The sequence below is a fragment of the Aulostomus chinensis genome, chromosome 14 (assembly GCF_037954235.1).
Source record: "Aulostomus chinensis isolate RoL2024-O1b breed Wild chromosome 14, RoL_Achi_v1.0, whole genome shotgun sequence".
NCBI lineage: Eukaryota > Metazoa > Chordata > Actinopteri > Syngnathiformes > Aulostomidae > Aulostomus > Aulostomus chinensis.
Genome location: NC_141333.1, coordinates 25,931,430 through 25,945,851, shown reverse-complemented (window position 1 = coordinate 25,945,851; position 14,422 = coordinate 25,931,430). Strand labels below are relative to the sequence as shown.

At 41.5% G+C, this 14,422-nt stretch overlaps 1 protein-coding gene across 1 annotated transcript; it reads left to right on the top strand.

Moving 5' to 3' along the window:
• Positions 1-7,487: 7,487 nt before the first annotated feature.
• Positions 7,488-13,249, top strand: LOC147250372 (kynurenine--oxoglutarate transaminase 3-like). Its single transcript, XM_086223608.1, has 13 exons — positions 7,488-7,575; positions 7,966-8,027; positions 8,421-8,565; positions 8,984-9,133; positions 9,270-9,356; positions 9,463-9,585; positions 9,680-9,800; positions 10,061-10,137; positions 10,210-10,299; positions 10,380-10,566; positions 12,177-12,250; positions 12,375-12,461; positions 12,565-13,249. The coding sequence occupies exons 1-13, from the start codon at positions 7,489-7,491 to the stop codon at positions 12,619-12,621; spliced, it is 1,347 nt and encodes a 448-aa protein (XP_086079734.1). The 5' UTR covers position 7,488; the 3' UTR covers positions 12,622-13,249.
• Positions 13,250-14,422: the final 1,173 nt, after the last annotated feature.

Sequence of the window (14,422 nt, the reverse complement as noted above, 5' to 3'; positions counted from 1 at the left end):
TTGCCGTTGGGAGAGGCTCCAGCCCCCCCGTGACCCTTAACAGGTATAAGTGGAAGACAATGGATGGATGTAAATCTCACTACAGTATCTGCCCAGACTGTCTTAAAAATATTTGTCACAGGAGTGTGAATTCCTGGATGTTAGGGATGTCTGTTTAAGGGATAGGGGTTTTTATGAGGTCACATTTTTTTTTATTTGTTTCACAGTTTTAACAATACGAACAATACCTCAGTCCTCTTAATTTATGTTGACTCTTTAACAGAAAAAAATGATAATTTCACATGTAGGCACATGTAGGTATAGCTCCTAAGGAAACATGAGAATAAAATGAAACAATAAATAGGTAAAACTGTATATTATTATAATTTCACAAGTAATGTTCCATAATGCAACACATTATATCTTCTGCTGATTTTCCTGACTATTGGCATTTGAAGCAGATAAAGACCTGCTTCGGCTCATTTTACCTGTGGTGAGAGAAGCAGCACAGCACAGGCCTCCTCCTGTCAGGGTTCAAGGTTGCACTGGTGCAGGGGTGCTTCAGGTAGCAGCACAACCTGGAGAGCTGCAGGCTGGCAGGGAACAAGTCTCCACCGACAGATCATGCCTTTTGTCCAGCCAAGAGAGAACTGTCAACAGCAGGGCCGACATCTTCGCTTACTCCTGGGAGGACACGGGACATTCTGGTCAACTGAGGAAAGCTGGTTGACTGGGGCAAGCAGAGGTCACGCAATTGACACAGACAAGACCAGATGTCCTGATGTGGTCAAGGGCTGCCAAGAAGGCCCTTATCACCAAAGATATTGTTTCATGGGAGGAAGAGATACAGCAGCAAAGGACTACAAATAGTTTAAACACTCCAAGAAGGGAGGCTGCACGGTGGTGCAGTGGTCAGCACTGTGGCCTCACAGCAAGAAGGTTCCGGGTTCGAGTCCCTCTGTGTGAGTCTCCATGTTCTCCCTGTTCCTGTGTGGGTTCTCTCTGGTACTCCAGCTTCCTCCCACCATCCAAAGACATCAATTTGGGGACGAGGCTGATTGATACTCTAAATTGACCGTAGGTGTGACTGTGAGTGTGAATGGTTGTTCGTCTCTCTATGTTGGCTCTGCGATGGACTGGTGACCTGTCCAGGGTGAACCCCGCCTCTCGCCCGTTGATGCTGGGATAGGCTCCAGCCCCCCCGCGACCCTTAATGTGTAGGCATAAGCGGAAGATGACGATGGACTCCAAGAAGGCAGCAGAGTAAAGAAGGCTAGCTGGGCTGCAACCATTCCCCTACAAGTCCCAGGATGGCCAGTCTCCAATCACAGAAGTCTGCCTCTCTTAGGACCAGCTGTACATACACAGATATTTTTTGTCAGTATTATGCTAATATTTGGATGCTGGTAAATGTATAGCTTTGTAAAATGTATTTCACCAACTTGGTGCATTTGAGGCTTCCTGACATCAGTCAGCAGACCACTGTAGATTGTGAATCTTGGTATCTTGAAGCAGGGAATCCGCTGGCTCACATTAGACTGGATTTGCAACCACGCCGATTGTATTCACAAACCACAAGGAGACAGAGCAGTAGCAGTGCAAAGTGCCATCCATATGAGCAATATAGTCACATACTATAGGCTAGAATTGGATTAAGGTACTAAAAACATAAATGCGCATGGAGATTGTCAATATATGCAAATTAAAAACCTAAATTATATGTGTCTGAAAATATTCCGAACCTATTCAAAATATGTCATTTTTTTCAAATTGGTCCTTTAAAAATCTTTTTAGAACCAGGCCCAAATCTAGATCACCGTAAAAATGGATTGGTTCCTTCTTAGGCAAATGTCCCTTCACCAAGTTTTGGGGAATTGGCCCTCATAGTTTGGCAGTCCAAGGGATGTAGATGACCTTTTAATAGTCAGATATCTTCCAGTACTGACCAGGGGAACGCCACCAATAAAAGAAGTCACCAGTCCATATATGCACATGGGGGGGATTTCTACAGTAAATGAACCTTGACCAACCATATGATCCACTGATGATAACCCAAAAATAGAGCCCCTACACATCCAAGCCTGATTCCCATATGTTGATGTCTCAACATTTGTAAATATACATTTACATTTTGAGGCTGCACGGTGGTGCAGTGTTCAGCACTGTGGCCTCAAAGCAAGAAGGTTCCGGGTTCGAGTCCCGGCTTGGGCACGGGATCTTTCTGTGTGGGGTCTGCATGTTCTCCCTGTTCCTGCGTGGGTTCTCTCTGGTACTCCAGCTTCCTCCCACCATTCAAAAACATGTTGGCCCTGAGATGGACTGGCAACCTGTCCAGGGTGAACCCCACCTCTCGCTCGTAGATACTGGGATAGGCTCCAGCCCCCCTGCGACCCTTAATAGGAATAAGTGGAAAAAATTAATGGATGGACAATTTGAATATATTAATATCTTATTAACAAATATTTACATCTTGCACATTTCTATCATTTCTATTTTTACTGTTCTTACATTGTTTATTGTTATTTATTGTATCTTTTCTGTTGTATCTGCAATTTGTAGTGCACGGTGGCTCTGGAAGAGCACTCTCTTTTTAACGATTTCACTGTACCCCCCTGTACAGCGACAACAAAAAGATTCTGATTCTGACTGATTAGTTAGGAACAGTGGTCACAGAATAACCAGGAACGCTTTGCATCTGAAGATTAAGATTTAGATTTAGACATTTTGGCCTCACTCAAGAGTTCGGGGGGGGGGGGGCCTTGTTCAGAAGTAGCATGGCCTTTCAGCAATTGAAGGGTCGCAGGTTCGATCCTCACTTCCCTCGATGACCATGACGAGGTATCGACAGTATGACACTGAACCCCTAATTGCTGCTGATGGCCCTGCAATGTACTGGCAACCTGTCCAATGTCCGCTGGGACAAGATCCAGCCGCCCCCCACCCAACGATCCCTAACAGATACCCAGTATAGAAAATGGATGGATGGAGTTCAAGAAGTTTCTGGGGGTCACTATGTAACATGCAGGGACACAATTGTGAATAAAACATATTTTAAATGAAGAATTGTGTTTTCATTTAACAGAGAACAAAACAGTTGAGACATGACAAAGTGGACAAAATAAATAAAAATAAACCCTTGTCAAACTCTCTACAGAAAAGGGGAACATCTACCAAACAAACAAAAAACAACTAAAATAGATACATAGGTGAATATAATAACTAAAACAAAACATAAAACCACAAAACAAACAAAAAACAAAAATCTAACGGGGGTGTAGGTAGGGAACACAATACAATCCTATATATTGTCAAATTTGTCCACAGGAATGAAGAAAACACGAGACGTAATCGGTCACACCTCTGTTATTCACGCTCATGTCAACAGCGATATCTAGTGGCCACACTGTTTATTAACACACGTCAAGAACCAAACAAGCAGAGACTGTAATATGTGAATCGTGAGAATGTGTGATTTACATTTACAGTATTTTATCATCAAACCTGCATGTCTCATTTTGTATCATTTGACCTCTGCAGCCTCCGCTTTTATTCTGACCTAATAACGATATTTATTTTAATTTTTAAAATTAAAAATAAAAAAGTAAAATTTAATGACTTACTTTTATGTGACGCTTTACTTCCCTTATTTGATTCTCTGACAAACCAAAGAGGTTGTTTCTTAACAACATTCAAACCCAATGTCAGTATGTTAGTATGTGGATCCGAGCGTGCTCGCGCTCACTTGTTTCCTCCCTTCAGTCAGCGTGCTGGGCTCCACTTCGCTCAGTTGCTGAAGCACTTCGCCAGAGGAGCGCAGGTCAGTGCGAGTACATGTAAATATCGGGGCCAAACTGATGATATGGTGCGTGATAGGTCCAGAAAGAGACGGTGCAATAGACGTTTTCGCTGCGATTCAAAGCAAGAAAGGCTACCAGAACAACCTGGTGTAATATCCTAAATTAATGTTTGTAATGTTGCTAAAGCTAACCGGCTAGCTGACATGTCGTCACCACACCGGCTGCTGAACGGACTAACCGTACACGTTTGCTGTCAGGAGCGGTTGAAGGTGATGTTTACAAGGTTCCTTCACCCTCGTCCCCATGTTGCAGTATGCCAGGGACAGGCAGGGGTGTGTTTGTGTCGGGTGTTTGGACCATAGCGTGGCCAAAGGCTCCTCAATATCACCGGGCTGCATCTGATCAAGGACCTTGGCTGTTGGACTGGGACACACGAACCGTCGTTGTAGTTTTGCAGGATGAATCCAGTTGGTTGAGATGGCTAAATAAGCGCCAATGCTCACTGGTCCCACTTTTCAAACATACCCAGCCTTGCTCCAAGTCACGTGACGAATACAGTACTTAAGACGCAGCAGGACCCGAGTTGTGTACGGAAATTACTTGCTCTCACCTATTTTGTACTCCAACTTTTTTGCTCCTATACATGAAAGTGTTTCGACTGGATGGAGTTTAATTGTGAGTAGTCTTAACATTTGAATTCATAGTACTAAGATACGTGTCCTCTTTTCTTCCAATATGTTAATACGGTACTTGCGATTTGCGTGTTTTCTACAACACATGAATATATTGTAAAGTGACTACATCCAAACAAGGGTCCAATATTGGGTCTTTTGGGACAATTAATGAATTAACATATACACTACTAGTCAAAAGTTTGGACACAAATTCTCATTCAATGTTTTTTCTTAATTTTTACTACTATTCTATTATTGTAGATACATACTGAAGACATCAAATATATGAAGGTAGATATATGGAATTATGTAGCAAAGAAAAAAATGTTAAATAACTGTAAATATGGTTTATATTTTAGATTCCTTAGAGTAGCCACCCTTTGCATTGTTGACAGCGCTGCAAACCCTTAGCTTTCTCTCAGTGAGCTTTATGATGTGGTCCACTAGAAAGGAAAAGCAAAGTTATTTCACACATTTTTTTAATTTAGCACATAATTCTGTATTGTCAACCTTCTTAAAAAATGCACAAGTCATTTTCAAGTTCTTAAAACCATTAAATGTAAATGAATCAAAATAAAAAAATATATGTATGTGTGTGTGTGTGTGTATATATATATATATATATATATATATATATATACACACACATGTATGTATGTATATATTATACACACACACATATATATATATATATATATATATACAGTGGGGCAAAAAACATTTAGTCAGCCACCACTTGTGCAAGTTCTCCCACTTAAAAAGATGAGAGAGGCCTGTAATTTTCATCATAGGTCCACTTCAACTATGGGAGACAGAATGGGTTGAAAGAATCCAGGAAATCACATTGTAGGATTTTTAATGAATTAATTGGTATATTCCTCTGTAAAATAAGTATTTGGTCACCTACAAACAAGCAAGGTTTCTGGCTTTCACTGACCTCTAACTTCTTGAGAGGCTCCTCTGTCCTCCACTCCTTACCTGTATGCGTGGCACCTGTTTGAACTCGTTATCAGTATAAAAGACACCTGTCCACAACCTCAAACAGTCCCACTCCAAACCCCACTATGGCCAAGACCAAAGAGCTATCAAAGAACACCAGAAACAAAATTGTAGACCTGCACCAGGCTGGGAAGCCTGAATCTGCAATAGGTAGGCAGCTTGGTTTGAAGAAGTCAGCTGTGGGAGCAATTATTAGAAAATGAAAGACATACAAGACCACTGATAATCTCCCTCGATCTGGGGCTCCACAAGGTCTCACCCCGTGGGGTCGAAATGATCACAAGAACGCTGAGCAAAAATCCCAGAACCACACGGGGGGACCTAGTGAATGACCTGTAGAGAGCTGGAACCACAGTAACAAAGGCTACTATCAGTAACACACTACTTCGCCAGGGTTCAAACCCTGCAGCGCCAGACGTGTCCCCCTGCTTAAGCCAGTACAGGTCCAGGCCCGTCTGAAGTTTGCTGGAGAGCATTTGGATGATCCAGAAGAGGATTGGGAGATGTCATATAAAACCAAATAGACGTTTTTTGTAAAAACTCAACTTGTTGTGTTTGGAGGAGAAAGAATGCTGAGTTGCATCCAAAGAACACCGTACCTACCGTGAAGCGTGGGGGTGGAAACAGCATGCTTTGGAAAGAATGAATGGGGCCATGTATCGCAAGAGTTTGAGTGGAAACCTCCTGCCATCAGCAAGGGCATTGAAGATGAAACGTGGCTGGTCTTTCAGCAAGACAATAATCCCGAACACTCTGCCCGGGCAACGAAGGAGTGGCTTCGGAAGACGCATTTCAAGGTCCTGGAGTGGCCTAGCCAGTCTCCAGATGTCAACCCCATCGAAAAAATGTGGAGGGAGTTGAAAGTCTGTGTTGCCCAGCGACAGCCCCTGAACGTCACTGCTCTAGAGGAGATCTGCATGGAGGAATGGGCCAAAATACCAAGAGAAGTGTGAAGACTTACAGAAAATGTTTGACCTCTGTTCATTTCCAACAAAGGGTATATAACAAAGTATTGAGATGAACTCTTATAATTGACCAAATACTTATTTTCCACCATAATTAGCAAATTCTTTAAAAATCTGACAATGTGACTTTGTTTTTTTCTCATTCTGTCTCATAGTTGAAGTGTACCTGATGAAAATTACAGGCCTTTCTCATCTTTGTAAGTGGGAGAGCTTGCACAATTGGTGGCTGACTAAATACTTTTTTGACCCACTGAATGTGTGTGTGGGAACATACAGTGTGTGTATGTATATATATATATATATATATATATATATATATATGCAATATTGTCAGCTCATTGGATTTGTCAGAAATTGGTCTTCTTTTAAATATAGTGGAAAAGGATCAGTTAGCCAGTATTAATTTTGCCTCAGTTTTGCTCAGGTCTCTTTTCATGATTGGGAAACAGTGAATGATTTCACGGCTTTTCCAGATGTGTTGAAAATAAACACATTTGTTCCATTTTCAGTGAGTACAAAATGGAGATCATGAAAACTCACAAATTTGTTTTGTTACAGTTCACATCAACATCGGTTCTACATGCTGAGACCGCTCCAATATCTTGTTTCAGTATTTTTCTCAATGCATTTGATTGGAGTAACTCTGAGGGGGGCGGCATGGCTCGGAGGTAAAGTGGATTGCTGGTTCGATCCTCACTTCCCCCGGTGACCATGTCAAAGTGTCCTTGAGCAGATACTGAACCCCTAATTGCTCCTGATGGCCCTGCAACCTGTCAAGGGTGAACCCTGCCTCTTGCCCAATGTCAGCTGGGATAGGCTCCGCCCACCCGTGACCCTTAATGGATAATGTGTATAGAAAATGGATCGATGGACTAACTGTACTTCATCATGCCTACGATGACTTTAATAGGTTAGCAATTCATGTCATTAAAGACAGCTGATAACTAAACCCCAATACAACTTCAGAGCAAGATAGCATGCATTAAAAACCAGTGTGGTACAAGTAAACATGGCTGCAGTAAGATGGGAAAGCACAGTAAAGAATTACTTATTTTTTTGTCTTTTTTGTGCAGCATGAGCATAGTAAGACACGTCCTCTGTTGCTCCAGGCTTGCATGTCACTCAGCGAAGTTAAACAGCAGACGTTTAAGCACCTCGCAGGTAAGTCTACATTCAAATTTAGCTCTTCAGTCAATATATACGTTAGATGTTAGTAAATACAAATACATTTTGACCTAGTTTTCTTTTTCGTGTGTAAATATGTCAGAGAATGTATGTATGGTGCTGAAAATGTTCTCAGAGGTTGGAAAAGTCGTGGAAAATAAACTGGTAAAAAATATTGATGCATCATTTTGTGAGTGTTGTCTTTGAGACATTTTTGGTTCTATGTGTGACTTAAGCGACTCCAGAACCAGTTAACAGACAACTGATCAAAGTCCAGGTGTGTTTATGTGTAGGGGTATGTGATCGTTTCACGAGTGCCATCCATGCAGCTGGTATTCCAAAAAGTGATCAGAGGCTCAAGTAAGTGTCATTGGTTTTGTGTTGCAGCACATAATGTCGTCGCGGCACACAAACGCCAAACGAATCGAGGGTCTGGAGAAGAACGTGTGGTAAGAATAAAAGAATCTCTGTCAGTGACGGCAGGAGATGATCACAAAGCTCTGATCAGTATCCCATTTTACACACTTAACGTATTGAAGCACTGCGGTGGTTGTTCAAGAGGTACGGTTTGGTTATGTGACTCTTTTAAAGCTAGGAAACACTGGCTAGTGATCTGCATAGTGAAAGCTGCAACTCAGCAAAGTCAACAACAGACACAGAACAAAAACACCATTCAGTTGGACAGGATGGTCATGAAAGGTGTGGACTGATGTTTAAATATCACATTGGCATCTAAATATGGGTGTAAAAGCAGGAATACTTAAGTTAAAAATAACAATTGCTTACAAGAACAACTGTCAGCTATATAGTAAGTTAATTCTTCTTTTTGATTATAAATGCAGGGTTGCGTTCACATCAGTGGCAGCAGACCCTTCCATCGTTAACCTGGGCCAAGGCTATCCAGACATCCCTCCTCCTCCTTACGTCAAGGAGGCGTTAGCAAAAGCTGCATCTGTGGACAAGATGAACCAGTACACAAGAGGCTTTGTGAGAATAATTCCATCACTCACTCAGGGTTGGGATGAATGACACAGCAGCTAATAGTTACGTTTATCACTGTTGAGGTGCTCTGTGCATTTTTCAAATTTTAAAACAAATGAACTTGCCAACTTTTGGGCAAATGAGCTCATGACTGGTAGTTAGCTTACTGCAGTGAACGGTGTCAGGTGGGAAGTGTTAGCGTACCTCTGTATGTATTTTCCTGTCTGGCAATTGGACTGGAAAAAAATGTTATAGTAGTGCACTGTTAAATCCATAAATATCCATGAAGGGAGAAACTAAGAACAACTTAGCAGGACAAGTTCAGGAGTTCCATGATGCACTTTTGATGTTTACTTCATTTAGCTTTTGCTGTATTTGTACCATGATAAACATTTTAACCCTGCGTCTTCTGTTGGCATAACAGGGTCATCCATCTTTGGTCAAGGCCCTAGCTCAGGTTTACGGGAAAGTCTACGAACATCCAATTGACCCCTTCAGAGACATCCTGGTCACAGTTGGCGGTTATGGTTCCTTATTCAGCACCATGCAGGGACTGGTGGAAGAGGGAGATGAGGTAAGGGTGTTTGTTTCTCTCGCATACTTTTAACATCATGAAAGGAACTTCATTTATTCTTGTGTGGCTAAGACAATAAGCATGGGTTGGTGTGTTCCTTTACTCTGTACTTACTGTGTAATCTTCCTCTCTTTAGGTCATCATTGTCGAACCTTTCTTCGATTGCTACGTACCAATGGTACGGATGGCAGGAGCCAAGCCTGTGATGATACCACTGCGCCTTGTAAGCAACTAAAATCACTGACATGTGTTGCTTATAACATGCAGTATTATGCTCCTGCACTGGCTTGAAGATGCTTTATTTATTTATTTATTTTTCAATGTTGCAGAAATCTGGAAAGAAAAACATCACTAGTGCCGACTGGTATCTTGACCCAGATGAGCTCTCCAGTAAGTTCAACGCTAAAACAAAAGCCATCATCATCAACACCCCCAATAATCCTATTGGCAAGGTATGTATAGTAAATACCACTCCACACAGTCCCGTTTCTCTGAAAACAACAGTTGTTAAAAGCTGTATGAAGGGCTTTGCCTGTCCTCCTGCAGGTCTTTACCAGAGATGAGCTGCAGATGATCGCCGACCTCTGTATCAAACATGACACGCTGTGCTTTAGTGATGAGGTTTACGAGTGGCTGATCTACAGGGGCCACCAGCACATTAAAATTGGTACGTTTTCAACTTATTTCTCAACGAGATGCCAGCTTGTAATGTATAATAAAGGCCTTTCTCTTAACAAAAAGAGTCCTGAATAGGGTTCAAAGCTCTTTTTTTTTGTATGGATGTTTCAGCTAGAATTCAAGTGTGTATTGATGGAACGCTTTCAAATAATTGCCTCTCCAGGATTAGTGAAAAGGATATAAATTTCTTTCCAACTTGGATCTGGTTTTTAGTTACTCTTGAGTTTGTGTGTGTGTTCCGCTCCGCAGCCACCCTGCCAGGAATGTGGGATCGAACGATAACAATAGGCAGTGCAGGAAAAACATTCAGTGTCACTGGATGGAAGGTAACAAACCTGTCAACGCCATTTTTACCAGGCAGTTCTTAAACATCATGTAATACCAATGATATTTGCTAGCTTGGTTGGTCAGTTGGACCGGAGCACCTGATAAAACATCTTCAGACGGTCATGCAGAACACTCTGTACACCTGCCCAACACCACTACAGGCAAGTCTATCAAGCTTCTACACACTTGAAATAAGAGAGAAATGAATGATTTCACTGTTGAAGCTGCTCCGTCTCTCCAGGAGGCTGTGGCACAAGGTCTGCTGCGAGACTATGAGCTTATGGGTCAGCCTGAGTGCTACTTCACCTCTCTGGCAGAGGAGCTGGAGGCCAAGAGGGACCGCATGGCTGCCATTGTTCGAGAGGCTGGTATGACACCAGTCATCCCGGAGGGAGGCTACTTCATGCTGGTGGATGTCACGGAGCTCAGTAAGTTCCTGCACTTTTAAACTCTCAGGGTTCGCAGTGTGGACACAGACATCGGGCTTGGTTTGGAGTTGAGCTATTTCAGCCTCTGGGAAATTTATGTAGCTACTGGCTCCAGAAGGCATGTGGAAAAATCAGGCTCTGAAATTGACTTTAAGAAAAAACACTTCAATTTTAAACTTCCTTCCTGTCCTTTAGAAAAGATACCTGAGTTAACGAGATGCGGTTAAATGCCAGCATGAATTCTCACACACTTTGCAGTGTAAAGGGATGTAGAGTTCAGAGTTTACGAGGTGTTCCTGAATGCAACATAAAGTCACTTGCTTCCATTCTTAACTTACTCACTCACTTAACTTCATCCTTGCCATGCTAGCAATTCTGTAAGGTTTTGTTTTTCAGTACAGTCGATGTAGTATCAGCTTCACCAAATGTCTCGCAAGAACATCCAGTTGAGTTATTTCAGTGAAAACATCAAATTTGAACCTGCTGATGTCTCAGTTGTATTTATGTCCAGAATGTAACTGCATCCAATCCAGTAGTTCACAGGATATGAAATATTGTCATTTCTTGAACTATGTTGCCAGCATGGCTACAGAATTGGCTGCTTTGGAAAATTGAGAAAACATTGCACATCACATGAAAAAAAGATTAATGAGACAAAGTCCTGAAGAAGATTTGTTTCTAAATTATCTCCAAAGTCAGTGTTTCTGTAGACTTAAAAAGAGGGAATCCACACAAATGGATTATCAAATCCTAACATCTCTAATTATTAATATTCAACATCACTCTGATGCTTTGATAATTCACAGCCACTTGTATTTGTGGAGGTGGTCATCATGTATTCATCTCCCCTTGATCATAGTAAAGCAGTTGATATGAATTGTCCACTCGCTAAATTTGAATTAGTGCCTGCTTGGATGGGTTGATAACCAAACGTGTCCAACATTTCCCCCAGCTTCTTACTTATTATTTGTTCATTGAAGATGCCATAAATAGCTGCAGCAAATAATGCTATATAATGATGCAAATGATGATATCTGCTTGGAGGAAGATGGATGACCTTCAATGTGACTTTAAGATGAGAACTAGTATTTATTTATATCCTGAATCCTGACCCGTGTGGATTTCAGCTTCCCTGAGCTAGGTTAAGAACTGGTTCTGATTTAGGAGCAGCACACCCGGATCAACCATGCACATCTTGCTTGTCATGTTCTGACAACTCTGTGCATTTTTCCTCTTGTTTGTAATCCCAAGTGTTGCTCATTTACTTGTTTCTGAATTTACAGATTTGAGCTGTAGTTACTGTCTCCATTCTGTTATATTTATTCTGCTCATGATTCCTTGACCCTTTAAAAGACAAACACAGCAAACATTTCCTTTTTCCACTCCTCTGATGAGCGCCTCGATTTTCACATTGCGTGAACTGGAGCCTCTTCTTTGGATGTCTAAGAACTTGCGCGGTGAAAAAATGAATTGAGTCCATTCACGACTTATGAGAGGACATCAGGCCTGTGTGTGTTTACAGTTTTGTGATTGAGTTGTGAACCCAAAGAAGTAGTGTGACCACATCAGCAGTTGTACTGAATGAGTGCTCACATCTTTGTTCCACATAGATCAGGACCTGTCACATATGGCTGATGATGACGCGTACGACTACAAGTTTGTCAAGTGGATGATTAAAGAAAAGGTACATGATTGAGCTCATAACAAATATGTCTCTTCTTCCTGATTCTATAGTAATTGTGCTCACTTTGAAATCAGTCATTTTTTAGTTTTGGTAAATATTCCTGTTCATTTTATATTCAACGTAGAAACTGGCGGCCATTCCAGTCACAGCATTTGTCGGAGATGAGTCCAAGACGCAGTTTGAGAGATATATCCGTCTTTGCTTTATTAAGGTAATTACAGAATTGCCAGATCCAAAAGCCTCAAATAAAGATGTAGTTTTTCGTAATGTTTTTCTTGCACTGTTTTATAACCGTGTTGTCTGTCGATTAACAGAAAGATAGTACTATTGACGCAGCAGAGCGCATCTTGAAAAACTGGAAAAAAATGTAAAGGGATTCACCGCTGAAGAGGAACAACTCATCATACTGAAGGAGCAGGAGTAGGCTTCAGCATGTCGCCCGACCATGAGTGAGACGGGGATTCAAACGGGACAGTCACTAGTGAAGCTGAGTGCCCAGGCTTTACGGGTATAAAAGGACAGGGTCTCTGAGTTAGTGACTGCACTGAATTGTTTTCCCTTTGAATGATTGATAAAGCGAGATGTACTTTTATTTGATGAGTTATCCCACAGTGGATGTGAACAACCTCTTCTTCATTCCTGTTGTCATATCACTCATTTTCATAATCTGAGGACTCGTCATGGACTCAAAACATGAATTTTTGACTCACACACTTATGACTAGTGCCTTATAAAGACTTGATTGCTCACCTTTTCAATAGTCAAAGATAGCACACATTATGTATGTAAAATATACATCCAGTCAGTTTGTACTAAATAAAATAGGAGCAAAACTCATCTTTTTATGTTGTGAAATAATTAATGGCCCAGCAATAAGATGATGTTGAAGGATTTATTTGTTGTAATGTTTCCTGCAACAGCTTTAAGTGGGAATGCATCATGAACTGACAAGTGACAGTGAATTCCTTCAAAAGTTTTAAATACTGTGCTGTGTTTTGATGGAAATAAATTTTAAATTAAAAAAAAAGCTGTAGCACTCCGGCTTCTTCCCACCGTCCAAAGACATGCAAATGGGGACTAGACAAATTGGATCCTCTAGATTGTCCGTAGGTGTGACTGTGAGTGTGAATGGTTGTCTGTCTCTATATGTTGGCCCTGTGATGGACTGGTGACCTGTCCAGGGTGAACCCCACCTCTCGCCCTAAAGCTACTGGGTTAGGCTCCAGCCCCCCTGCGACCCCTAACAGGATAAGTGGTAGAAAATGGATGGATGGATGAAAAAGCTATAACCTCTGATTAGGTGTTTCACATGGTGGTAGTAGACCAACAGGCTGTAAAATGTCTTTTACAATAAGACAAGACACCTGGTGGTTGCTGGTGACACTGTTGGGGGTCTTATTCAAAATTGAAGGCACACTGAACCAGCATGGCTACCACAGCGTCCTGCAGCGACAGGCCATCCCATCCTGTTTGCGTTTAGTTGGACTATCATTTATTTTTCAGGACAACGACCTCAAACAAACCTCCAGGCTGTGTGAGGACTATTTGACCAAGAAGGAGAGTGATGGAGGGCTGCACCAAATGACCTGGCCTCCACAGTCACCTGACCTAAACCCAGTCCAGATGTTTGTGATGAGGTGGACTGCAAGGTGATGGGCCGACAAGTGCTCACCATCTCCAGGAACTCCAAGACTGTTGGAAAACCAATGCAGGCGACAACCTCATGAAACTCAAATCATTAAATGAGGAGGCGTGTCCCAACTTTTGACTATATTAAAAAAAAAAAATATATATATATATATATATATATATATATATATATATATATACAGTATGTGTGTGTGTAGATTGATTTAAATTCACTAGCTGCCAGTCGCCACCAGCTTCTTGACCTTGTCTTTGTGAGCCCAAGTGACATATTTGTGAGTACTTAAACAATGACACAGTTTTGGGTGAAGTACCTCTTTAAGTGCTACTTGAATTTTTCCTTTCATACGTTTATGTCTATATTTTATATTTGAAGGGTTGAGACATGCAGAAGGGCGCTGAGGATGTCCTGCCGAAGCATCTTTTATTGTCACGTGATGATCTCTATCATATTTAATGCAAAATACCATGTGAACTCTGTAATTTAATTGCCAGAGTGAGTGACAATAACAAAGTGGAATGCAG